The sequence below is a fragment of the Dermochelys coriacea genome, chromosome 3 (genome assembly GCF_009764565.3).
Source record: "Dermochelys coriacea isolate rDerCor1 chromosome 3, rDerCor1.pri.v4, whole genome shotgun sequence".
Classification (NCBI taxonomy): domain Eukaryota; kingdom Metazoa; phylum Chordata; order Testudines; family Dermochelyidae; genus Dermochelys; species Dermochelys coriacea.
The window spans coordinates 159,550,615-159,575,747 of record NC_050070.1 but is presented as its reverse complement, the minus strand read 5'-3'; the positions used below and the strand labels follow the sequence as shown (position 1 = coordinate 159,575,747).

Genomic DNA, 25,133 nt, shown 5'->3' with positions numbered 1-25,133 from the left:
GCTCCAGCCCTGCCGCCCAGGGGCTGACAGCTCCAGCTGAAGACGTCACGGAGGTTCATTAAAGTCATGAAATCTGTGATGAAATCATATCGTTACTCATCGTCTCGACTGACCAGCGAGAGCAGAATTATTCCCTATAGTATTATACTAAGTATATTATCCAGTCATTGAAAAAAATGTTTTAGGGAATTTTTTTTGTGGGGGGGTGGAGTGGTCAGGACAGGGGATGGTCATATACTAACTTTGGTCCTAAGATAAGCATCAGCATGTTGAATAAGACATCTGATGGCAAGAGAGGGAGAGCTCAGATCTAGAACGGGATTAGATCGAGGAGAGAGTTCAAGGCTCAAGTCTGAATCAAAGCTAAGGTTTGGGTTTGACGGTGCCAAATTATATGAGCAAGAATTGAACCCAACTCTTTGAAATTCAAAAAGGAATCGGCTTCCAGGTTCTGGTTTTGGCTCACCTAACACTTTACATACCATTACTCCTAATGGGAGAGCCAGTCGCTGAGTCTAGTGATGTATTAGAAGACATCAAGAATACTTTTTCCCCCTATTCTACATGTTAACGTGGCAGTAACAAAGAACAAAGAAGAAAGAGCTTTGAAAACATGGTGGGAAATAAGACCTTCCATTATGAAGATGCTTTAATTTATTGCCAGCCTGGCTGTTGTGAAATAGATGCTCCTCAGCCGCACGGTGCTGCTTTTGTGCCATCATCATTCATAATGTTTCATAATGGCTTAACACAATGCCTTACCAGCTATAAAGATTCACACGGCACATATCCAGAGGCAAGAACATGATGATTTATTCCAGTTAGAGGAAAGAGTTTAAGCCGAACCTTTTAACTCACATCTCTCATCTATTTTTTTCTCCTCAATTTACCTTTGAGATTTCTCTACTTTGTAAATAGGTGAAGGGGAAAAACAATCTACTTGTTAGACAGGATGTTTAACTATGTTACAACTTCTTAGAAAACAGATAGAGGTTGGAAGTGGCTGACAATGCCATTTTCTAGCAGCCGTGATGGCATCACACAAGTCACAACTGTAGTCAGACCACTTCGCACTCAGGGTGATGGCTGCTACAGAAACTGAGGCACACAGAGATGAAATTACCTGCTCTGGTTCCCACAAGTAACCAGTAAAAAAGCTGGATCAGGACTCAGTTCATTAGAATATGCTCTAGATCAGGATTATGGCACATTGGCAGGGCAGTGTATGGGGGAAGCTTGCACTGCCATTGCCCATCCTGTACCTGTTCTGTAGTTAAACGGGAGATTTGTATCACTAGGGCTGTTAATCTGGCAACTTTCACCAGCACCAAATTCACTAAAAAAAAAAAAAAAGTTAAACAAACCCAAAGCACACTAATCAGAGTACAGGGTGCATGATCTCAGCTGGGCCAAGCACTGTGTTTCTGGGGCCAGTTAAAGAGAGCAGGTGACTGCAGTGGCTTTGATATTAATTAAGGATCTCTAGTTATGGCAAAAGCCTTAGTTGGAAGCAATAGGAAAGGTTGGGAATCTTTCCCCTAGAGAGGCAACCAGTATATTGCACACATGTATTTCCTCAAGAAACCCTATGATTCCTTTTCTAAAATGCATCCCACAGCTAATAAAATTTGTCATTGTGGATTAAGAAAAACATCTTTTGTAATTGCCTTTGGACTTTTCCCCTAGGACTCTGTTCCTGAGTTAAAGGTTCATGGGTTTGTTAACTTTTCCCTTCCCCTTAATCTCTTTCACTCTTCCTTGTCTCATAATGAGGAGTTGTACACATTCAGTAGTTTTATAATTATCTGTCACAATTGCTGACAAGACAGAAAGACCCTGTCCATCATGGTTCCTTCTCTCCCCCACCCCACCATTCCCCTAACAAATTCCTGACATTGGTCCTTCCAGATATCGTTTGGTTGAGCAGATCATGCGGTTCTGGCACCATCAAATCCAAATTTTAGCTCTTAATCAATCTTAAACTTTATTCAAAATCTAATTCGGATCTGGATGTAAGTGCTACCTTCTTCATTATTCAATCGCACTGTTTGTTCATAGCCTCCCATTCCCCCTTCTTATGCTTATACACGGTTTAGATTGTAAACTCTTGCTGGGCAGGGATCTTGTTTTTATTCTTGTCACTAGAGTGCCTGGCCCTGTGGCACTAACAAGTTAATAAATGATAAATAAAATAATAATAATAATAATAATAATAAAACCCAGGGAGAGCCAGGAAAAACCAGTAAATGTTGAGTTTTTTCAGTCTAAGGGTGTGTCTACTCTGCAATCAAAGGTGTGATTACAGCTTGTTTAAACATACCTGCAGTAGATTTAATCTAGCTAGCATGGCTAGAGATTGCAGTGAAGACGCAGTGGCACTGGCTTCAGCGTGGGCTGTACAAGCCCACCTAGAACTCTGAGTATGTGTTCATGTACCTAACCCACCCTCAAGTGTGTGCCCCCACATCTTGGTTGCAATTTTTAGCAATGCTAGCTTGATTAAAACTAGTGCTGGAATGTCTACCTGAGCTGCAATTGCACCTCTGTTTGCTCTGTAGACAAATCCTAAATATGTTCCCCATCACACCAGGGGATGAAGCCCCACAGTTGGGATCATTTAAAAGTGAACTGGACAAATTTCTGAATAATATACCGTAGGGAAAATCCTGTCTTGGCAAAAGGATGGATAGATGTGACTGTAATGGAATATTAAGCTGCATTATACTGTTCGGCCACTAGGTGGCACTAGGTATAAAATACCTTACCTAAGCTAACAGCCATACCAGGCAGGGCATTAAAGGATCTTATAGTGCAGTGGTTCCCAAACTTTTGTACTGGTGATCCCTTTCACATATCAAGTCTCGGAGCGTGACCTCCCCCTTATAAATTAAAACACTTTTTTATATATTTAACACCATTATAAATGCTGGAAGCAAAGTGCGGTTTGGGTTGGAGGTGAAAGCTCACAATCCCCAATGTAATAACCTTGCGACCCCCAGTTTGAGAACCCTTGTTAAAATGAACACATCAGGTGTGTATCTCTCTGAGAAGTGTGCTGTAGTCAGTCCATATCTGATGCAGAAGCTTGACCTGCTAGTAGCAGCCCTGCAACCTACCGTGTACAAGTACATAATAGTGACTTATAAGGTCTTTTCCATCTTTAACTTCAGTGAGTCTGTGATGCTGAGACACAATTGGTTGGAAATGGGATGAGATGCTGGGCATGCAGCTGTAAAAGCCATTTTTAAAAAAACCTTACTTCTCTTCCCCCATAAAAATGGATGCCTATGAACAAATACTAACAAATTATCCCATAGGGACTGGGTAAGGGCTATACTGGTCCTAGATCATTTCAGACACTGAAGAAGGTTTTCCTTGTAAGAAATAACTGTTCAGAATATTTTTGATGAAAGATTTGCTGTTGTTGAAAAATAGGATTTCAGCAAAATGATTTTTTGTGAAGAATCAGTTTTTGTTGAAAATCTCCAACTTTTCCCTCTCCCTTATGAAAACCCAAATTGTGTGTGTGTGTGTGTGTGTGTGTGTGAGAGAGTGTGAGAATCCCTGGTCAGCTCTAGTGATAAGACTTGGCATGTGACGAGCACTACAATAGTGGATATGTCACTAAGGGAATATTGGTGACCACTTCTGAATAATTCTCCCTTCTGTGAGAAATCAGTAGAGCCAGAACAGACAGAGGATCTTGGCACAAAACTAGCAGGCCTGCTATGAGCCAACTGTAACATTCATATAAGTATACCTGGAAAGCAGGGCCTAGAATCTGTTTGTTAGAAGTTAGAAGTCCCTGTGACTTATAGGGGGATGGAATAAATGATCTATTACTGTACTGTAGAGGCCCTGTCAAATAATTATGATTTTATTTCAGCCCCATCCCTTTGAGTGGATCAGCCCTTCAGGCCCCATATCCATTCCTTTCCACTTCCCTCACAATCCCATTACACACATAGGAGTTTAGTCCCACCAAGACCTTGCTGAAATCTTCACCAGGCTGGTAGGATATAACCAGCTGATTGAAACCAGGTGGACAATAAATTTGAAGGGACAGAGAGGACTTTGGCATGATTTCAGGAAGGGCCAAGCATTACAAAAGAGAACAACACACAGAAAAGAAAATCTCCAGGCCTGAATATAAATCCTAGAGAATAAGCGAGGCAAATAGCTTGTAGAGTAAGATCAAATGAGCCTAAATGTGCCCAGAGCATTCTGTGAAGTAACAGAAGCTGCATGAAAGCAGATACTGATGTACTGCAAGTAAGCAGAAGTTAAATAGATTGGAATGCTGATTCTAATAGTAGCTCATCTTAATCCTCAAGAAAGAAAGTGGAGGAATGTGTCAGTGGATGTTATGAGAATCATATTGCGAAGGAAGAATATTACTGTTTTTGCATAAAAAAAAGACTCTGGGTGTATTTGCAATTCAAACCGTAGTTGCATGTGATTTTATTTGTTTTAACTGCTTTCTTTTTAAAGAAAAAGATGATTAATTTAATTCACACAACAAGAAAACATCCTTTAAAACAGGTTTAATAATTAAAAAAAACACTCATCTGTCAGGCTGTAGTTCATTATGCACAAAATACCACACTTTGGTCATTTGTTATACACTGCTGGAATCATGCACTGGCAGGTTTTAAGGGTCAGAGATATGCCTGAAAGTTAGGGCTAGTCTACACTGAAAACTTACATCAGCATGGCTATGTCTCTCAGGAGTGTGAAAAATCCTCATCCTGATAAACATAGTTGAGCTAATCTAGCACCCGGTGTAGACAGTGCTAGGTTGATGGATTAACCACAGTGACAGAAGGAACCTGTCCTATTGCTATGGTGAGTGTTTAAAACTTTAAAAGGTTCAGTGGCACAGCTGCTGCAATTAGGATTGCCAACCCTCTAGGATTGTCCTGGAGTCTCCAGGAATTAAAGATTAATCTTTAATTAGGGTTTATGTCACGTGATGAAACCTCCAGGAATACTTTCAATCAATCAGCAATCCTATTCACTGTGGCCTAAAACTTTGTGAGTAAAATAGAGCATCTATGTTGATTTTGCCTTTCCAGGGGGTGAATAAGGGGAACAGACCAAAATTAATTGCTCCACAGATAATAATACACTAGAACTGAAATCCAAAGTGAATCATGGCTGTGCTTTAAAAATGCAGGCCATGTCAGCAATACAACTAGCCCTGCCATGAACTAGCTGAGAGGACAAGCAGCCGGAAGAAGTGGGGAGATAATGTAATGAATGTTCATGCAACAAATGCTATAAAATAAATACCAGTCTGAGTGAACAGCCCTATCTTACCTTCACAGGGCCTGATCCTAGGATGGGGTTGATGGGGTGAGGGGGAATGGAGGAAGGAACATTTTTGGTCATGGACACAGCAGTACTCTTACAGGAGGTAGTTTAATGTCCTCACAGAACCTCAGGTCTTGAAGCCTCAGCGGACAACATGAAGTTGCCTGAGAATCTTTCCAACCTAGGGCTCATCTACACTGGTACTTTACAGCACTGCAACTTTCTCGCTCAGGGGTGTGAAAAAACACGCCCCTGAGCACAGCAAGTTTCAGCGCTGTAAAGCGCCAGTATAGACAGTGCACCAGCAGCTATGCCCCTCATGGAGGTGGGTTTTTTTTGTTTTTGTTTTTTTTTTTTTTTTTTAAAAAGAGCGCTGGAAGAACTCTCTCCCAGTGCTCTGCTGCGACCACACAAGCCACATTAAAGCGCTACCGCAGCAGTGCTTTAGCGTTGCCAGTGTAGACTAGCCCCTAGATGCATTAAGGAGTAAATCCACCATGCTGGAGTTGAGTATCACAGGAAGACTAGTTATTGCAAAACTAGAAACCACTAGCCCACTTCTCCACTTTTCATGTGGCAGCAGGTAATCTGGGCCTATGGGAAGTGTCCCAGTTCAAGACAACTGCATCTGTATTTTCCCTCTGTGGGATACCCACTTTTAGGCTTCTGGTTCCAAACCATTAGGCTTCTGGCTCCAAACCATAACCTCTCTTGGCTGACCCACGTCTCTCTCCTTCCTGACCAGGGTTTCTCCAAGCTGCCCAGTACATTGTGAGTTCCCCAGTATGCCAGACTGCCTAGACAGCTGGCACCTATGCTTTGCTTTCTCCTCAGAGTCTATAAACAGCATAATTCCACAGTTAAGTTACCACACAGCTCTTTCTAAGCAAGCACGTGTATTCTTAAGGTGAAAGCATTACAGAGAAAACATATTAAAAACAATAAAAATCTACACGCATGCTAAAAAGCTTACCAGAGGTCATCTCAGATCTAGCCTCAGGCTCTGGTAGGTGGTGGTCTTTTTAACCCTTCCCTAAAGATTGGGGCCTCCCTGTGGACAGAAGGTTCTGTCTGTTAGCTGGATCAGAAAGAAGGTCTTGAGTCTATTTAAACTCCAGCTACTTATTCAAACATCCTTTTTTTGTCAGTTGGTCTCTAGCGAATCCAGCCTGAACTAGTATATGTGAGCCTCTCCAGATGGGGTAGTTCTCTAGAAGTGTTACAACCTGAGTGAATTTGCCTAATCACTTCCCACTGTTCTTGGTTCCTGGAGGGCTGTTGTCACCATACCCCCATGTAATTACATACTACCCCAGGCCCACAATGATACATAAACTTAACACAGTAAGAACTCCCAAAGATATTGCAGGAAATTGCCATATCTGTCATATGAGGTACTGCAGAAAACATAAAGGGCAGGAGAAGACTGCAAGAAAGACAAAGAAACTGAAAGTGATTGAAAGGATGATGAGAGAAGCAATGGTGGAAACTAACCAAAAGAATGTGCAAACAATCTAAATGGAGGAGAAAGGTTCTATTACACAGAGAACAAGAGTTCATTTAAGGAGACAGGAAGGAGATAAATGGGTCAATTATAATATACAAAGAAGAAGCAGACTACTTAGTAAAAAATCATTTGCCTTGTGTTTACAAGGAGGGATGGAGGCCATGCCAAAAACAGCCATACTTTTTCTAAGGGAGACAGTAGAAATACTGGTTTCAGAGTAGCAGACGTGTTAGTGTGTATTTGCAAAAAGAAAAGGAATACTTGTGGCACCTTAGAGACTAACAAATTTATTTGAGCATAAGCTTTCATGAGCTACAGCTCACTTCATCGGATGCATCCGATGAAGTGAGCTGTAGCTCATGAAAGTTTATGCTCAAATAAATTTGTTGGTCTCCAAGGTGCCACAAGTACTCCTTTTCTTTTTAGTAGAAATACTGTCAGTAGTTGAGCTCATGCCAGAAGTAATGATCAAGAAATTCAGAATGTCACAAAGCTGACACAGCATCAGGACCAGGTGGGATCTATCTCAGAAAAATCAAGCAATTAACTAAAAAATTACAGCAGATGGTTAATCAAAGGAACTCAGGAGACCAGAAAGCCCAAAATTCACCCATTCCTAACCCTGACAATTGCACACCCTAACTGATCAGCGTAATGACCCTGATCAATGTTTCAGAGGAAGGTAAAACTCCCAAAGATCCTGGTAATATATCTCAGGGAAAACCTTTTGACTAAGTCTGGCAGTTAGCTGAAACCTGTGCATGTGAGTTAGTCACCATAAAAAAAAAAAGAAAAGAAAGAAAAAAGAAGAAGAAGAAGAAGAAGAAAGGATCTAATCCAGAGGTGGGCAAACTACGGCCCACATCTGGCCCATGGGACCGTCCTGCCCAGCCTCTGAGCTCCTGGCCCCTCCCCCACTGTCCCCCCTTTTCAGCAGCCTCAGTGTCCCACGCCACCAACGCTCTGGCCCGCTGCTCCTGCCGGGCAGCGTGGGAAGTGTGGCTGGCTCTGGCCAGGCGGCCGGGCTGCGAGCTCCTGCTGCTCTGAGCGGCATGGTAAGGGGGCAGGGCTGGGGTTGGATAAGGGGCAGGGAGTCCCAGGGGGCAGTCAGGGGATGGGGAACAGGGGGCGGTTGGCTAGGTGTGGGAGTCCTGGGGGGGGCCATCAGGGGTCGGGGCAGTCAGGGGACAGGGAGCAGGGGGGACTGGATAGGGGGTGGGGTCCTGCGGGGAGGTGTTTAGGGGCAGGGGTCCTGGGAGGGGGTCATCAGGGGACAAGGAGCGGGGGGGTTGGATGGGTCGGGGGTTCTGAGAGTGGTAGTCAGGGGATGGGAAATGGGAGGGGGTGGATAGGGGGCGAGGCCAAGATTTTTGGGAAGTACAGCCTTCCCTACCCAGTCCTCCATACAGTTTCGCAATGCCAATGTGGCCCTCAGGCCAAAAAATTTGCCCACCCCAATCTAATCTCATGTATACTCCGTGGGAACACTGATGTCCACTGTCCACAACATTGCCTATTACCTCTTGAAGCCTCATAAGAGGATTTCTGATGTTATCTCAGTGGAAAGAGCAGTTTAAAAACTCCCAAAGGAAACAGAGGAGAAGAGAAGTTAATGGGCTGGAGAGAAGCTAGTGATATGTCTAGATTTATGAAGGGATCTAAGAAAGAACCAGAAAGCCACAGCTTGACTTCCACAATGAGGGGGTAGATGCATAGAAGAGGCAAATAAGTATCACTCAGGAAGTTATGACTTCATTAAGAATAATGAATAGATGGAGAATTATACCTAATAAATCTGATGACAATGGATTTTCCAATTTAATTGGACTTTAAAGACGCTTTTTCAAATGCATATAGTCTAATATAAAAGGTTATCCCATAAGATAAACCTGGCAGGGGTCTGAGTGTTGCTCAATGGGCTAGCGAATGGGTTTGGATACAGGAGAAGAGGAATTGTGAGAATTGTAAGCAACTCCTGGAGATAAACCACTAATGCTTTGGGTGAGATTGAGGCTTTCTGTCCCTGGCAGTCAGCTTGAGCAGGGCAGCATGGCCTTTGCGAGCAGGTCATTGGTGGCAGTCGCAGGAAGAATTCCAGCTGGCTTAGGCTGGATGCCAGTGAGGCAGCGTGGAAGTGTATGCTGGAGTGACCGCTTCCATAGTACCAAGTCCAGCACAGATCCCGTGAGGAGTCCAGTTCCATAGCCCACAGGAGGTGCTTTTTAGCACAGGAAAAGCCTCTTTGGGCATGGTTATTTGTTTTTAAAAGGGCCAGTGTGCAGTGGTTATAGAGTTCCTGTGCCCCCACAGTTAGCAGAGAGGACCAGGATCTGTGGCAAGCTGGGAGCTTAATAAATGGGGGAATTTCCTGGTTAGGGAGTTCTTTAGTTGCTGCTGAACGCTTGGCCCTTTGTGTTTATTTCCTCACACTACACAGGGTCAGAAGTGGCGTGAGTGACTCCCTCTCAGGAAAGGAAAGGAAAGGAAAGGAAAGAGACCCCCAGACTGCAAGACTGGTGAGTGAGTGGACAAAGTGGAAAATCAGGGAGGAGACCTGTGAAAGCAACAGCAGGAAGGAGGTGCCCAGCCCTGTCTTAGCACGGCAATGGAGCCCACAGTGCAAACGGCTCTGTTAGAGAAGTTTGGTTTTGGCAGCTCAGGCAGCTGACCTTGCTGGATCCATAGATTTGAGCAATTCTGGATGGCTTTTGATTTAGCAGAGAATGCACAAGAATAGCAGATAAACGCCCTGATATTTGTCACTGGTGATGCTGCTGATGATATCGTATGTGCCCTACCCCTCACTGATGCGGAAAAGAAAGAATACTCCAAAGTGACAGAGACTGCTAATACCCATTTCACAGGCAGACAGATTATTATATATAAAAGGGCCAAATTTAATAGGCGATTCCAGGAACAAGAGGAAACAGCCAAGACTTTATTACTGCAGTTCATAGTCTTGCTGAACATTGCAAATATGGAATGTTAAAAGAAGAACTAATAAGAGATAGATTAGTTGTTGATATAAGAGAATTTATCTGTATAGCTTCAGTTAGACCAGATCTAACACTAACAAAAGAAAGAATGTAATTGTGTGACTTGCATGCTTGCAGCATAGGGGAGACCTCCTCAAACAATACTGACACAGTAGCAAAGAGAAAAAACACAAATGTGAAAGGATCAGTCAGACCAAATTTACAACATAACACTGCACAACTAGAGAGTGGGAGACCAAAGAACCTGAGTTGGAATGAAGGTTGGAAAAGCTGTGGAAGATGTGTCAAGACACTAAGACACCAAGACCAGCAAAAGAGGTAGAATGTAGGAGATGGCGCAAAATAGGACATTTTGCAATAGTATGCTGGTCACTAAGAGCTGTGGAAACACTCCAAGAGGGAGTGTTATCATCAGATATTTCTAGGGACTATATCCTCAGTAGACCAGAAGCATGGATCTAAATGGTAGGAAACTTAAATTAAAAATTTATACAGGGGCAACAGGGGCTGAAATACCAAAAAACGATTCTAATGGAGTGTTAGACTTGCTCTAGCAGATGTGACCATGTTGCCCTCTACTAACTGGAGGTTGAGCATACAAGTCTTACTACCACACCCAACTGACATGCTCCTTTAGTTCATGGGGCAAAAGGTTCATGAGTTTTATTCAGACTGAAAATCAACAAGTCCATTGGGCCACAGCATAAATGGCTGTGAAATCATTCCACACATTGTGCTGTCAGTGACCTGTAGAAGCCATGTTTCAGGCAAGAGCCTTCATCCTTCCTTAGTATCTCTACTAAACATGCCCACAGAGGTACCAGTCGAGATGATTCTATTTGTCATGTGGAGTCCCTGTCCCTAGGAACAGAGATCCAGCAACCTATGTCACCGACATCATTAAACAGCCATTGGGCTAGATCCCAGCCAGTAATATACAATACAGTGAAAAGGCTCCATATCCCAGTCTGAATCCCCTGAGACATCCAGCCCCCCTTGCAGTGTTTAATATTTAGATTTAAGGGTATCCTTGCTGGTAGTACATAATTCTGCAGGATCTACCCTGCTGGTTTGAACACAGTAGAGCATATTCTGTCATTGTGGATTACAACAGCAGGGACTGAACAGAGAGGTTTTAGCTCTTTTGCCTGTGGGTGAAATATGTTTGAGAGTGTTTGCCCATTTTTTTTTTTTAAGATTAAAAAGACATACAAGCAGGTTACCCAGGCTCCTTACTGACAGGGACGGGATGGCTCAGAAGATTGCTAATGCGCTACAGGTACTTTTATTTCTAGGTAGCCGGGTGAAATCCAGCCCAGGTTGTTTGTGACCAAATGCCACCATTTGAGGTCTGATCAGCACCCTATATAAAATTAGCTGGTGGTCGCAGTCCAACAGGCCCTACAAACCTGTAGGCAGTCTCAGCAGAGAGACGCGGATTGATTCCTGATTACTAAACATCTCCCTCATTCCTTAGACCAGTCCCTCCAGATTAGGGGTGAAGCAGCACAAGGGAAATGGGTGCTGCAGCAGTTCCTGTGGTGATAAACAGAGGACTTCAGTCCCCCTACCGGGCATTCAGACTGGCAGCTTCCACCAGCATTACACATTCACGTCTACAGACAAATCAGCCTCTGACTGAATTGTGGTTCAAGTTCAAAAAGAGAGCAACACATTCTTTTTTCAATTTCCCTGCTTTCTGAGAGGGCTGCCATATAAAATAGAAGATTTTATCTTGTCTGGAACATGGTATATTGAGCATGTAATTTGTAAGTGGCAATAAATTTGGACTGAAACAGTTTAATTTAATGCAGGGTATAAAGCTCTCTAATAACGTACCTCATAGCTAGAGCTCGGTTCTGTTGCTATCAAGCCACCAGGGCTGGATTTAGGGGCAGGTGACACAGGCGACCACCTGGGATGCCAGGCTTGGAGGGCGCCAAGCTTGGGGTGCTGTTTTTGTTGTTAGCAGCAAAAGGAAAAATAGAATGTTTGAAGTAAAATGTTTCAGGTATTCTGTATGTGGATTCATTTTTCACAACCGTCTAGAATGTTCTGGACCTTTGTAGACCTTTCTTTGACGCTGTGCTTCAGATTGCAAGGGCAAAGGCGAGAAAAGCGACCTTTTGAATTAAAGAATTAGTGTTAACATTCTAAGGCTGTCACCTACTGTAACACTATTTAATACTGCACCACCGAATGTTGGTTGCATGGTTCAATTTCTTGATGTTAGTACATTTCAGTTATTCTTAAATTTAAGAAGTTTCTATAAGCTTATTTGATTATATATGGCATGAATCAATAAAGATTTACAGATCCTAGTGTGCAAATTTATTGCCTGATGTGACAGGGATAAATCATGCATGCAAATTGTGCATCAAAGTCGTGAAATGGACTACAAATACAATAAAAAATACGGTATTCAAAAGTTTAACAAATGGGCAGCAGGGCACTGAAGATGCTCCTTGCCATTTGGTCTAGGGCTGGCCGTGCAGGCCACAGCCTGTAACTTGGCTAATTCAGATGTGATCCTGAGAGAAATGGCTCATTGTGTAATTTTGAAAGATTTTCATTTCACCTCATAGTCACATCTGCAACCAGATAGCTAGCAGCTCCTCGCACAACACCATTCTTCAGTGGATCATCCTAAATCTACAAATCATTATTAACAAAACAGTTAAGAACTAGCTCTTGTGAAGGAGTGGATGGCTGAGGGAATTGGTAATGGGACATATAGCCATTTATCTATAAGACACCTGCTTGATTTCAGCCTAAGGAGGGAGCCATTAATAGTTGTGAACCTGTGATGCCTTTTTGGTGTCTGATGTGAAATGAGTTTGGGATCTCAGTTTAGTTTGTAGTGGACAGGTGCTCATGTCACAACTATCAATAGTTGGTTCTCTCAGCGGCAAAGAGGCTAAGAATGTAGTGCAATAATGGTAGATGGCTCCAACTGAGATTGGACCCCACCATGCTAAACACAATACAAATGCATAGTAAGAGATAATCGCTGTCTTTCCTAAAGAATTTGCAATCTATGCAAGGCAGACAAAAGATGAGGGGAGAGCAGCAGGACAGAGAAATGAAATGACTTGCCCATGGTGTCACACTCAAACAGTGGCTGAGATGGAGTTCCAGCAGGCCAGCATCTTATCCACAAGACCAATTTGCCTATAGACTATTATTTATGGGCAAAGCTGATAACACCACCTATTATTAAGGTTATCTGACACATCCCATTATAAGACCCTGTTTTCGGGTGCTTATAACTTTGCCAAACTCTATCTGTTGTGGCTGAAATTTTACGTCAGGTGTCTTCTTCACACTGAGGTTTTTGGAAAATTTCAACCATAACAGATCAGCCTTTCCAAGGACAAGACTAGGGAAAATTATGTTATTTGACCTATTCTTTGAGAAGCTCTAGTGTCCCCATGTTTTGGGGTGGGAACTTGCAATTTTGTGGGGGTGAGAGTGGCCTTTGTGTCAGTGTCATGCCTTTTGCCATCCTTCTGAAAATCTGCCCAAATTTGGCCAAGGTATAAACCTTTGAAAAATTGCAATACACACATGATCAGTAGAGACTAGCTGGAGCTTCACAGCTTAATCCCCTGTAGATTCCATCAGCAATGGGCATGCTCCAGCCTGGGTCTGAGCAGGACTTTTTTTGTACTTGCAACTCTGGGTTGCTATGAGCTGTGTCAGGTCCAGGCACCTGAAATGCGAGAAGGGAGACTGTCTCTCATGTGCTCTTAAAGCTCATCCTGCTGGGGCCAGGCTGTGTGGAGGAGGAAGCTGCCTGAATCAAATGCAGAGGGGACAAGAGCCAGGCATGGGAGGGGAAAAGAGATTGGGACAAGGATCCAGGGAGGTGGGCCAGAGACTGAACTGGAGGCTGATAGGAAGGAGAGAGGAAAATTGACTGGGGGTGGGGTTACGGGAGACTGGGACTGGCTGGAAAGGGAGAGTAGGAACCAAGGGGTGGTGTGAAAGAGGTTGGGAAAGCAGCAAGACAGATTTGATGGGAAGCTCCTGTAAGAAACAAACAGTTTAGAGAAAGAGAGTCTCAGGACGCTTCCAAATACAGCAGCGGCTTTTCCTGAAGAAAAACCCCAACCAAACTGTGACGTAAAGAGATCTAAATTATTCAGGAAACAAATAATTAAATCATCTAGCCCCTAGTACCTGGGTATTTTCCATACTTCCAAGCAAATGAATACTTGGGCGGACCATATAATAGGGTCTGTGATCTCAGAAGGATTCATACTAGCCTTGGCAGAAAAGAGAAGATTGCTTAAAGCAAGTGGCATGAAAAGAGAATACAGGAATGTTAGCTGAGGGACAAAATGGTTTGTGAAGTGCTGTAATAGGTACACTTCCCTGACTAGTGCAGGCAATTAGAGGGGAGAGGAGGTGGTTAGGTGCAGGGAAAAGGGTTAAAGGGCCTTTTCAACACTGTCAAGGAGAATATCTAAATCACTCCCTCTACACTCCACTGTCATCCAAGCATCAGATGGTAAAAGTCCTAATAAGGGATGAAGATGTCCAAGGCTATTGGAAAATAAGCAAGTGGCAATGAGAATGACCCATATCTCAACAGAACCCAGTGATCAGCTGTGCAGACAAGAATCTTTGTGCAAGGCAGCGGCAGCTGCATGTGTCACATACAAAAATCTTTAATGCCAGTGATATTCCCCATGATATCTTGAAAGAAGTCAGACATTGTGTGTGATATAGTGATAGTTACACGGGAACTGAGAAGAGATCTGGGTAGGGTGAAATTGCAGACTTTTGCAGCTGGAGTAGAACTGGACCCAAACTGCTGGGTCGCTGAACCTGAGCTTGGAACAGTTTAGAACTGGATCAAGAGCAGCACTGAATTTTTTGACTCAGGCTCATCTCTAATAAAAAGCTGCCTGAAAAGGGAGAACAAAAAGAGTAGAGAACCAGGATCTTAATCCTGTGAGCAGAGACTGTGCTGGTGTCGGATGGCTCACACTGACAGCATTGTCACAAACAGCTCTAGTACTAATAGCAGTGAAGCCGCAGCTGCACAGGTGGTGGTACAGGCTCAACCCAGCCACCCGGGACTCTCGGTACTACTTGAGTGGCTAACCCATGCTGCTGCCTGTGTTACCACAGCTTTACTGCTATTGTTCCTCTCAAGCTAGATCAAAGCTGTTCTGGATCTATATACACGTGCTGCAATCACATCTCCCAACTGCAGTGTGGGCATACCCTTAGAGGTGGCTGTTTGGCAAGCAAGAGCAATGAGTAGACAACATAGGTAAAAATAGATATCCAGTGCAGGTTACTCTCTCTATTCGGAGTGATTCTTCTCCCTGACACTTATATAGGTTTCATTAGCTAACCTCTTTGTTAGTCTGTAACAGCGACAGGTAAATTATAGACGGGATCTGTTTGAGCATTTGGAGATCAGGCTAAATGCACTAAATCTGTCATTTAGAGTAGCACAGGCTGTCAACAAGTCTCTGTGTATCTCAGTAGCCTGAACTTGTGATTTGTGGGTAAGTCAGAAAAGTGTTTGAACTAGAGACAGCCTGGGATTTAAGCACGTCTGGACTGTGGGTGAGGGAACCAGAATCTGAATCCTGATCTGCACCTGTATTTCACAAAGGGACTCTTATCCTTTGCTAAACCAAAACCCTAGGTCTGAACAGCTCTGGTCCAGAGAGTTTAAAATCTAGAACCTGATCCAAATGCTCTGGCTTGTGCTCATCTCTCACTTCAAACTCTGAACCTCTTGACCTTCAGCTATCACTAATATGAAGGTGTTCTTCATCCCAAAGAATGCTTGACATGTGTAAAATTCTTATAGGAGATGAACTGCCTAGGGCTCGTACTAGAATCTGTGCAAAGTGAAGAAAGGCAGGATGGCCCTGGGAAACCATCACTAGCTCACCTCACATGTTCATAGAGTGCAATGTCGTTTGGGCAATTAGGTGGGGAATCAGGGTGGTGGTTACTGGGGTGCTTGTCACTGTGGGTTCATCTTTCAAGGCAAGTGTGGATCACCCCCAATAACTAGGGGAGGGCGTAGCCACAGAGGTTTGTGCTGGGAGAGATTGCTGAGCAGTGTGTCTACACATGAACTATTATCTGCATAGTTGTCCACTGTGACACTGACCTGCCAGCTAGAATAGCATCTCTGATTCTCCATCCGCGGCGCCAAGGTCAGTAGAGACTGAATTCCCTAGCTGCCCTCTCCCATTCCCTGCTTGGACAGTTTTGCTTTGTCTCCCTTTCTCTCTGGGCTTTCTGGTCCACATAGGGAGACATAAGAGGCCACAGAGCCTGACAAACAGATGAAGAGGGGATTTGCCACAGCCAGAAGCTGTTGTGGGTAAGAGGGAGCAGTGGATACCCAGAGATGGCAGGACCCTATCACAGGTACGGAAGACAGCTAGATGCATGAATTCAGGAGGACCCCATTAAACCTAGGACCTGCCTTGTGACAACAGCCTACAGCTTCCCTTAACTGCTTGGATATGTACAGGAAGTGAAGGTAAAGTGATAATTCAAAATAGTAGCCATTCACTCGCACCATTCACTCTTAGAACAGAGATGAACACATCCGCAAATGCCACCATTAAATCACATAGGCCAGCTAGAACTGAGGCAGAAACCAGTGTTTTCTGTCATAATGATAGAGTCAAACCATGTGACACAAGAGTAGGTTACAAATATAGGGCCAAATCCTGGCCCCACTTGAAATCAATGGAGGTCTTGCTGATAATTTTGGGGAGACCAAGATTTGGTCCAAAGGGCCAAGTTCTGCCAGAAGTTTTTTTATGTACAACTCCCATTGATGTTTATTACATGGACTCCACAATGACCAGGATTTGCCCCTGTATTGAAGTCAGTGGGCCAACTCCTGTTTTCAGTTGCACCAATGTGAGCCCATGGGCGTCAGTGGAAAGGATCTAGTCTTATACTGGGGTGACTGGGTGAGATTCAGCCCTGTGCAGACAGCTCACATAAGGCCTAGGCCCCATTTAAGTCAAGTTAACATAGAGCTGAAGTGGTGCTTAGGCCTGAGGCTGGTTCTCTGCACAGCAGTGAGGCAGGTTTTGGCACAAGTGTAAGTCAGGGCAAATTGGGGGCCCTAAGTTTAGTTTCTCTGTTGACCAGCCTGATTATCTGACAATACTGTAATGTTTGTGTACTATGAATATAATCCCCTCCATTGTAGTAATTAATTGACTTTTTATATTAGGAGCAAACTGGACTCCTGGTGCCAAATTCTGCCTTCAGCCACACTGGTGTAAATCCAGAGAAACTATTCAAATCCATGGAGTAACTCTGGATTTTTGGCAGCGTAACTGAGGGCGGAATGGGGTTGTGGCTGTTTTCGTGCCCCCAGGGGTTTGTTAGTGAGCAGTAACTCTGCTGGGTCCCTTCGTGTCCCTGTTAATAACATTCTTCTTTTGATTTGTCTTTGGGCCTATTTTTGTATCTCTCCCTTAAAATGTTTGTATAATATGTAAGACATGGAAAGAATTCGAGCTCTGTGGTGTGTGTGTGGGGGGGTGTATTTTAAAGGGACAGTGCCCTATTCACTTCAGATTTGCTAAGCAGTTACAGGTATTAGGATTTGACACTTGCCTTGACTTAGAAGGAGAAGACAAACTGCACTACTTTCACTATTAATAATAGTATAACATACAGTGCCTTTCATTCTCAAGGATCCCAGAATGCTTCACTGACTGGCTGCATAGGTACATCTGAACTAGAGCAATCACTGATGTGGAAGGTAGCACAAGGGTAGAACGGAAAACATTTGGCCAAAACCGATAAGGCAAACACCTGCACTTCAGCTATTAGATCTTTAAAGTCCATCTTGGGCTGAAAGGACCATTTTTTAAATTGAGGTCTCACTGAAAAGGTCCATGCAGTACAATGTATGGGGTTCAGTTTATCTTCCTTTCTGAGTCTCAAAAGGATGGGAAAGAGGGGGGGAAAAGAAAACAGTTGTCAGAGTAGTGCAAAGCCCTGTAGAAATTTTAGACTCTTCATCGCTCCTTGAGAGCCAGGTAATGAATGCAACAATTAATGCCTTCTCCTGCCTTCACTTACCTAGGAGACTACAGACTGCAATAATGATCCACATGTCAGACACCTCAAGACATGATTAATGCACATTCCTTGGGTTGGTGATCAAGGTCAGCCACAAGCTCCAGCTTGCCACTGGAACAAATGGGACAAACCACAAAAAGCTCATTGCAATGCTCTGTGCCCTGCGCTGCCTCCCTGTCTACCAGTAAGTCCAATTCAAATCTTAATCCTTAAAACGCTTAATGGACTCAGACCAAGCTACCTTAGGGATGGTCTCTCCATTCACAGCCCTTTGAGGCTGCTGTGCTCATCAAGAACACAGAAGCAAAGGTATGGCTACACCTGCAGGTCTCCACATGCTTAAGCCCAACATCTCCCTCCCCCGCCCCGCTGCCAACATATACCCCATCCACACATAAAGCCCTCGGACATGTGCCTGTATGTCCTCAGAACGTGCGCTTGCTGGCTTGTCTGAGTGTAAGAGATACAAGCTTCTGACCCACTGTAGAATCTCCACCTGCCCACTGTGCAGTAGGCCCTACCACTACAGAAACCTTGTCTCTGGCTCCTTTGGTCTCATCTTAGGCACAGCACCACTACCAACCCAGCCTAGTGCCTTTAACAACTGTCTGCCCATACAAACAGAAGTCAAGAAGAACACAGAGAACAGGTATCTGAAGACTGATGCTTAGACTGCTAAGTCATGCCCTCCAGTAAAGCTACAATCCTGACCTTCATTTTTGATCGTTTGCCTTCTACAGCACTGCTGCCGTAAAGTCTGGAGATGGGGAGGGTTTAGGGAAGATGTAGTCTCAGTCAGGGACAGATTAAGAGATCTGCACTGATACAGGAATGTTTGTGCTGCAATGCACAATGGAAGTAATGCTGTAAGCTGGGGGCCCCTTTGAAACAGAGGCCTGTTTCCACCTCCAATCTGTTTGTGATTATAGTACAATGGTTTTGTGTGTAACTAAACCAAATCTGAGGGCTGTTTCCATGCTGAGAAGATAAAATGAGACTTTTATTTATTATTAATTTGAACAAATCTGAGTAAAATTTTTGGTGATTAAAAATCCCACCTTTTGTCTGAGTAAGAATGTTCACCCATTACCCAAATTCCAGCTCTAATAATTACACTCTTCTTAGATTCCTGCTGTAGGTTTTCAACTGAATACTGTGTCCTTCCTCATTTTAACCCCTTCAAGGCAGGGAGCTTTTTTCCTAAACATCCATAAAGTAGCTACACACTGGTGCTACATGAATAAATAAATAATCTGTTGTGTAGCGTTGCCGGGTGTTACTAAATTAATGATTTGTTCCACTCCAGAAGTGGCTGCATTTCAATGGTGTGTAAAGTAATCTCTACAGATTCCTTACCCACCTCAAAGGAATATTATGAAATTTAATTAATTTCTGTTTGTAAAGCACTTCAAGACTCCCCAAGGAAATTTTCCACAGAAGCACAAACATATGATTAATAAAATATTTTTTAAATTAATCTCTGTTCCTGTTGTTGTATTTTATCTAGTCTCTTTCATGAAACACAATGGTTTACTATTTGCCTATTTTTAGTCTACATAATGTAAACTCACCCTCCCACAAATACCAGAATTGTTAGCAGTTTATCACTTGGTTGAGAATGTAGAGAATGATACTACTATTATTAATTATTATTATTATTGACTGAGTTCCAAGAATGCACTTAGCCTAATATACAACTTAACTAGACAATCTTCTTGGCCTGAAGATCTTACAGTGTAAATGTAATCTTATTGCCCAGACACTGGAGAGATTGATAGATCCAAAAATCATTTCCAGTAGATCCTTCTAAAAACAGGTGCATACCTGAGATAGCCTTCTAATCTATAGCATTTAAAGTCTTATGGGGTGTCAAGCTCTACTGTGATATGAATAAATGATGTCATCATAAGTATTCTAGATGCCTAAAGAATGTCAATTACTGTAGTCCAGAAAAATGTCCAGATTAGCTACTTAATCAAAAGAAATGAGAGAAATTTGCAGATCAAATACACTTTCTGAAGCAAGAGCTAACAAACGTAGTTATAATGTCAGAGTTTACATTGGATGTCTACATTTTGGGGGATTGTTGTCCATGTAGTTGAAAAATAACACCCAAACTTGAAATATACACAGTTACTAGAAAATACACAGTGTAGGGAACAAACCTGCTCTGGCAATGGATTACTTATATTAACCGTCTTCTCCATACTCATTTCTGTGATCCTCAACATATTGTTAAATTATATGTTTACATTAGATGGGGTTCCGATTACGCATACAAACCACTTAAGCTTTGCTGTCATGGTTAAAATTCTTAAGAACCCTTAAGGCAAATGCAGCTTTGAACTGTAGAGTGGCACACAGGTTATTCTCTATTGATCATTGCCATAGAAATATAAAATGCATGTCATGCTTACACTTTGTACTGTGATTATTGCCGCTGATATTTCCCATGGTGCCTTCACTCAAGACTATCTGCAATGATCAGCATTTTCATCACTTCCAACAACAGATACCTTCAAGTTCTATTACCAGTTCATCCATCAAACTGCATACTGAATGGTAATCACCAGTCATTCAAAAGGCCTTACGCTAATGATATAAACTAAGATATATTTTCACTCTGTTCAAAACCCAGATTAACTTCTAAGGGGCATATATTTGTTTTTTCTTTACATTTTCAGAATCACTTTTCCCCCCTAAAGCAACATTTTGCAGACAATAAATGAGTGTATGAATGGGTTTAACTTTCAGCTCTACCTGCACCCTCAAGAACAGCTTTTTTCTAATACGAAAAGCTATCAGTTTTTGTTATTTTTGTGGTTTTGTGCTTTTTTGCAATGGATTTCCCCCTCAAAATGATTAAATCAAATACCTTTCTGCCCTGCCTTTCTCTTATCTTCATTTGCCAGCTGTGCAGTGTCTGAGAGACAGTCTCTAAGCGTTTATGTATGTGCAGCATATATTTGAGATTGGGGGAGAGCATGTCTGACAGTGGGCCTGCTTTTCTCAACAAGAGCCATGTAGACACCTTGGTCGATTACACCGCTACAATTGGCCTCTGGGAAGTGTCCCACAATGCCTGTTCACGCTTCTCTGGTCATCGGTTTGAACTCTACTGCCCTGCCCTCAGGTGACCAACCGTGAGCCCCACCCCTTAAATTCCTTGGGAATTTTGAAAGTCCTTTTCCTGTTTGTTTGGTGACGTATGCAGCGGTCTCAGCACATCTTTCCGGGTGACCATGCCTGCTCCACGCACCAGGCGATCCCCCACCTAGAGCAATGCCGAACTGGTGGACCTCATCACCATTTGGGGAGAGAAGGCTGTCCAGTCTCAGCTGCGCTCCAGATGTAGGAATTATGATACCTACAGACAGATTTCACAGTGCATGACAGAAAGGAGCCATGAATGAAACACATTGCAGTACAGGGTCAATGTGAAGTAGCTACAGAAAAAAGCCATCCACAATGTAACGCACATTGCCCAGAGTCACGGTCATTCAGAGCAGGATGTGATTAATGGCCCTGCACACTTCTGTCAACACAAGTCCAACGGTCGACTTTTCCACTACGAACTGGTTAGCGACCAATGAATAGCAGTCTGGAGTAGCCAGCTTCCACAGTGCAATCACCATGCGCTTCTCCAACAACAGGGCAGCTCTCATTCTTGTGTCCTTGCGCTGCAGGGCTGGGGCGAGCTCATCACACTGTCCCATGAATGTGGCTTTCCTCATCTGAAAGTTCTGCAGCCACTGCTCATCATCCCAGACGTGCATCAAGATGTGATCCCACCACACAGTGCTTGTTTCCTGAACCCAAAACCGGTGTTCCACTGTGGTCAGCACCTCCGTGAATGTCACAAGCAATCTCGTGTTGTAGCTACTACATGTGGCGAGATCAATGTCAAACTCCTCTTGTCTTTGTAGTTTAAGGAATAACTCCACTGCCATTCACGATGTGTTAGTGAGAGCGAGCAGCATATTGGTAAACAGTACGGGATCCATTCCTGCCGACCGAAGAGGCAGAGTGCGCAGTACATAAACCATTGAAAGATGGTGCCAAATGCGGACAGAAGCACAGAGATTGCTGGGCTGCAAAGCAATGCAACACAGGGCATTAGGACAGGACCCAGGATGCCCCAAGACTCCCTCCACCTTCCCACAACTCTTAGCAGCAGAAGAGGAAGAAATGCTCTGTGGGATAGCTGCCCAGAGTGCACCGCTCCGAATACCGCTGCAAGAGCCACAAGTGTGAACATGCTATTGCGCAGGCAGCTCACAGTGTGAACACACAACAGCGGTTTCCCTTCAGCGCTCTCTGAGTGGTGATGTAACTGTGGGCGAGGTAACTCTGCCAGTGTAGACAAACCCTAAATCCCTATGTAGACCTCTATTTCAGAATCAGAGTGCCCTTTTCCAGCTTAGTTAATAAATTTTAAACATGACCATCTATCTTAGTCTAGAGAGAGAAACTGAGGAGTGAGATTAGATGTAGGTGTGAGGGGGAGTTTGTGTGAGAGAGAAAGAGAGTGTATGTTGGAGGGAGCGTGTGAAGAAGACTGTGTGTGCGTGTGAGAGAGAGAGACTATGTGGGGTGAGTAGCAGCCGTGTTAGTCTGTATTCGCAAAAAGAAAAGGAGTACTTGTGGCACCTTAGAGACTAACAAATTTATTAGAGCATAAGCTTTCGTGAGCTACAGTAGCTCACGAAAGCTTATGCTCTAATAAATTTGTTAGTCTCTAAGGTGCCACAAGTACTCCTTTTCTTTATGCGGGGTGAGTGTATGTGAGAGAGAAAGAGGGTGTGTGTTGGTGAGAGCATGAGGGAGACTGTATGTGTGTGAGTGTGTGTGTGTGTTGGGGGAGTGTGTGAGGGAGACAGAGAGAGGTGTGTGTGAGACTGTGTGTGTGTGTGCAGGAGAGTGTATATGAGAGACTGTGTATGAGAGAAAGGGTGTGTGTTGGAGGAGAGTGTGTGTGAGCGACTGTGTGTGTGTGTGAGAGAAAGGTCGTGTGTTGGGGGAGAATGTGTGTGAGCAACTGTGTGTGTGAGTGTGTGTGAGAGAGAGAGAGAGAAAGGGCGTGTGTGGGAGAGGGGCTGTGTGTTGGGGGAGAGTGTGTGTGAGCGACTGTGTCTGTGTGTGTGCGTGTGAGAGAAAGGGTGTGTGTGGGAGAGAGGGTCCGTGTTGGGAAGTGTGTGTGTGTGTGTGGGGGGGGGGGGAGACTGTGTGTGCCTGAGCGAGTGTGGCAGCGCACTGCCTCTTTAAACCGAGCACTCAGGAGCCGGAGCGCTTGTTCAGTACAGCAGCCGCCGCGGCTCCCGGCACGGGCAGGCTCCCTGTGCCCCCTGCCCCGCTCAGCCCAGACCCACTCGGGCGCGGCCGCCTCTAGCAGCGGGCGAGCTCCGCCAGCGCCGCGCCGCGCCAGCCATGGATCCGCTTCCCAAAGAAGGGGAGCCTGCCCCGGCGGCGGCGGCGGCCGGGGAGCCCAGCAGGGGCGCTGCCTCCTCCAGCGGGGTGGTGGTGCAAGTCCGGGAGAAGAAGGGACCCCTGCGCGCTGCCATCCCCTACATGCCGTTCCCCGTGGCTGTCATCTGCTTGTTCCTCAACACCTTCGTGCCAGGGCTAGGTAAGGAGCCCCCCGAGCTGCCCTTGGGGCCCGGGCGGGGGGGGGTCACTGCAAGGGCGCTTCTGTGCTTGCAAACCAGGGGCGCAGGGTCACTCATGCCGGGGGGCGGGGAGAGAGCTAAGGGCTACTGTGTGCACAGGTGGCACCGGATAGATCTGTCCGGCACGGGAGCGGGTCTGGACCGGGCACGGAAGGGTTACGGGGTGTCACGGGGGTTACTGTGCAGCTGGGGGGGGGTAGGGGGGCTGCATGGAGGGGCTCGCGGCTCCAAGGGCTGCGGGGGGGAAGCCAGGGGATTTGCGGTCATTGTTATTGCTACTGGGGCGAGCCACCTTCCCCTCTAAGCGGACAAGAGCCAGGCCCCGTCCCTGATTCCCCCCCCCCCCCAAGCTCCGGCCCCAGTTTGCTCCCTGCTGCTTGCAGATTTTGCAAGCGGTTAAGTGCACGGTGGGTGCCGAGAGTGGCCGCGACGTGGTGATGGGGCGATCGCGGCCGGGGGAGCCGGGAGCGGGCTGGAGGACTGGACTGCACCCCGCTCCTCAGCCTGCATGCTGCTACCGCTGCTTTCCTAGGACACCCCCCTCACAACTTTTCCTGACCCGATCGAACAGGGAAAGCGGGAAGGGTGCCCTGCCCTGCCCTCCCTCCTCCTCCTGGGGCAGCCGCTGCCCTCGCTCGGTAACCCCAGGCGGATTTCGCTGAGCTCAGATCAGGGCGGCTGAGGCCAGGTGAGGGGCGAGGCCGCCCCGCTCTAGGCACTTCACGCGGCTTCCCCTCTCCAGCTGGCCACCTTCTCGCCCGAAGCAGTGCGGGAGCTCGCCCCAGGCTGGGCTGGGGGTGGAGCTGCTCCGGGCACTTAGTCTAGCGTGTGTCGCTTCTACTTTAGTTTTGCAAGAGGGGAAGCCGGGGGTAGGAGCTGTCTAGACCCCCTGCCTCTTAGGGGGCCGCTGCCTCTCCCTCGGACCCCGCGAAGATCTGCACCTTGGCTGGCCCTGGTGTGTTTTTCTGCCCAGTGCCAGCTTCGGACTGTGCAGCGCTGCAACCCGCTGGGGAGAGAGGCAGGTCTGGGGCTGAACCCCCGCCCGGCCTCTTGGCCACGCAATACTCCGCCCCCCCCCATTCCCCCCGGGATGTGGCAGACAGGGCCCTGCTGAGCGCAGGGAAGGACCAGCTGGCTCCAGAGGCACCAGCCCTCGATTCCACCCATGCACCAGCGTCTGTGCCGCGGGAATGGCACAAGGTGGGGGGTGTTCGCGCTTTTAGAAGGTCCTTCCCTACTGCAGTCACCCCCTGCAAAATGCCTTTGCAGCGAGGGAGAATCGGGGGGTGGGGGGGGGGGAGAAGAAGCCTGAGCTGTGCCCTGGGCTGCTGAGCCCCGAGGGCCTAAATCCCTTCCCCTGGCTTACAAGGGCTTTGGGTCAGGCACCCTGGAGCTTTTGCCAACTTGCTGCGCTTTGGTGGAGAAAGTGCTTATAGATCAGTCTCCTGAGGTCACTGCTTTTCCTGGCAGAAAGTTCTTCTTAAAGGGGTAGAACTAAAGATCAATATTTTGTTGTAGATTGGGGGTGAGGACAGCATCAGAGAACCCCCTCCAGCC

The 25,133-nt window shown here is 45.5% G+C and overlaps 1 protein-coding gene across 7 annotated transcripts in view; it reads left to right on the top strand.

The window, feature by feature from the left end:
- Positions 1 to 22,971: 22,971 nt before the first annotated feature.
- STUM (stum, mechanosensory transduction mediator homolog) overlaps positions 22,972 to 25,133 on the top strand; it is a 103,849-nt gene continuing 101,687 nt past the window's right edge. For 2 of the 7 annotated variants that reach the window (XM_038397163.2, XM_043511667.1), the window contains exon 1: positions 23,027 to 23,536. In XM_038397163.2, the coding sequence (XP_038253091.1) occupies positions 23,338 to 23,536 (199 nt within the window). In that variant the 5' untranslated portion in view covers positions 23,027 to 23,337. Of the gene's footprint in view, positions 23,537 to 25,133 lie in introns of all 7 variants that reach the window. The other 5 variants (XM_043511666.1, XR_006280206.1, XM_043511665.1 and 2 more) reach the window with 5 other exon arrangements.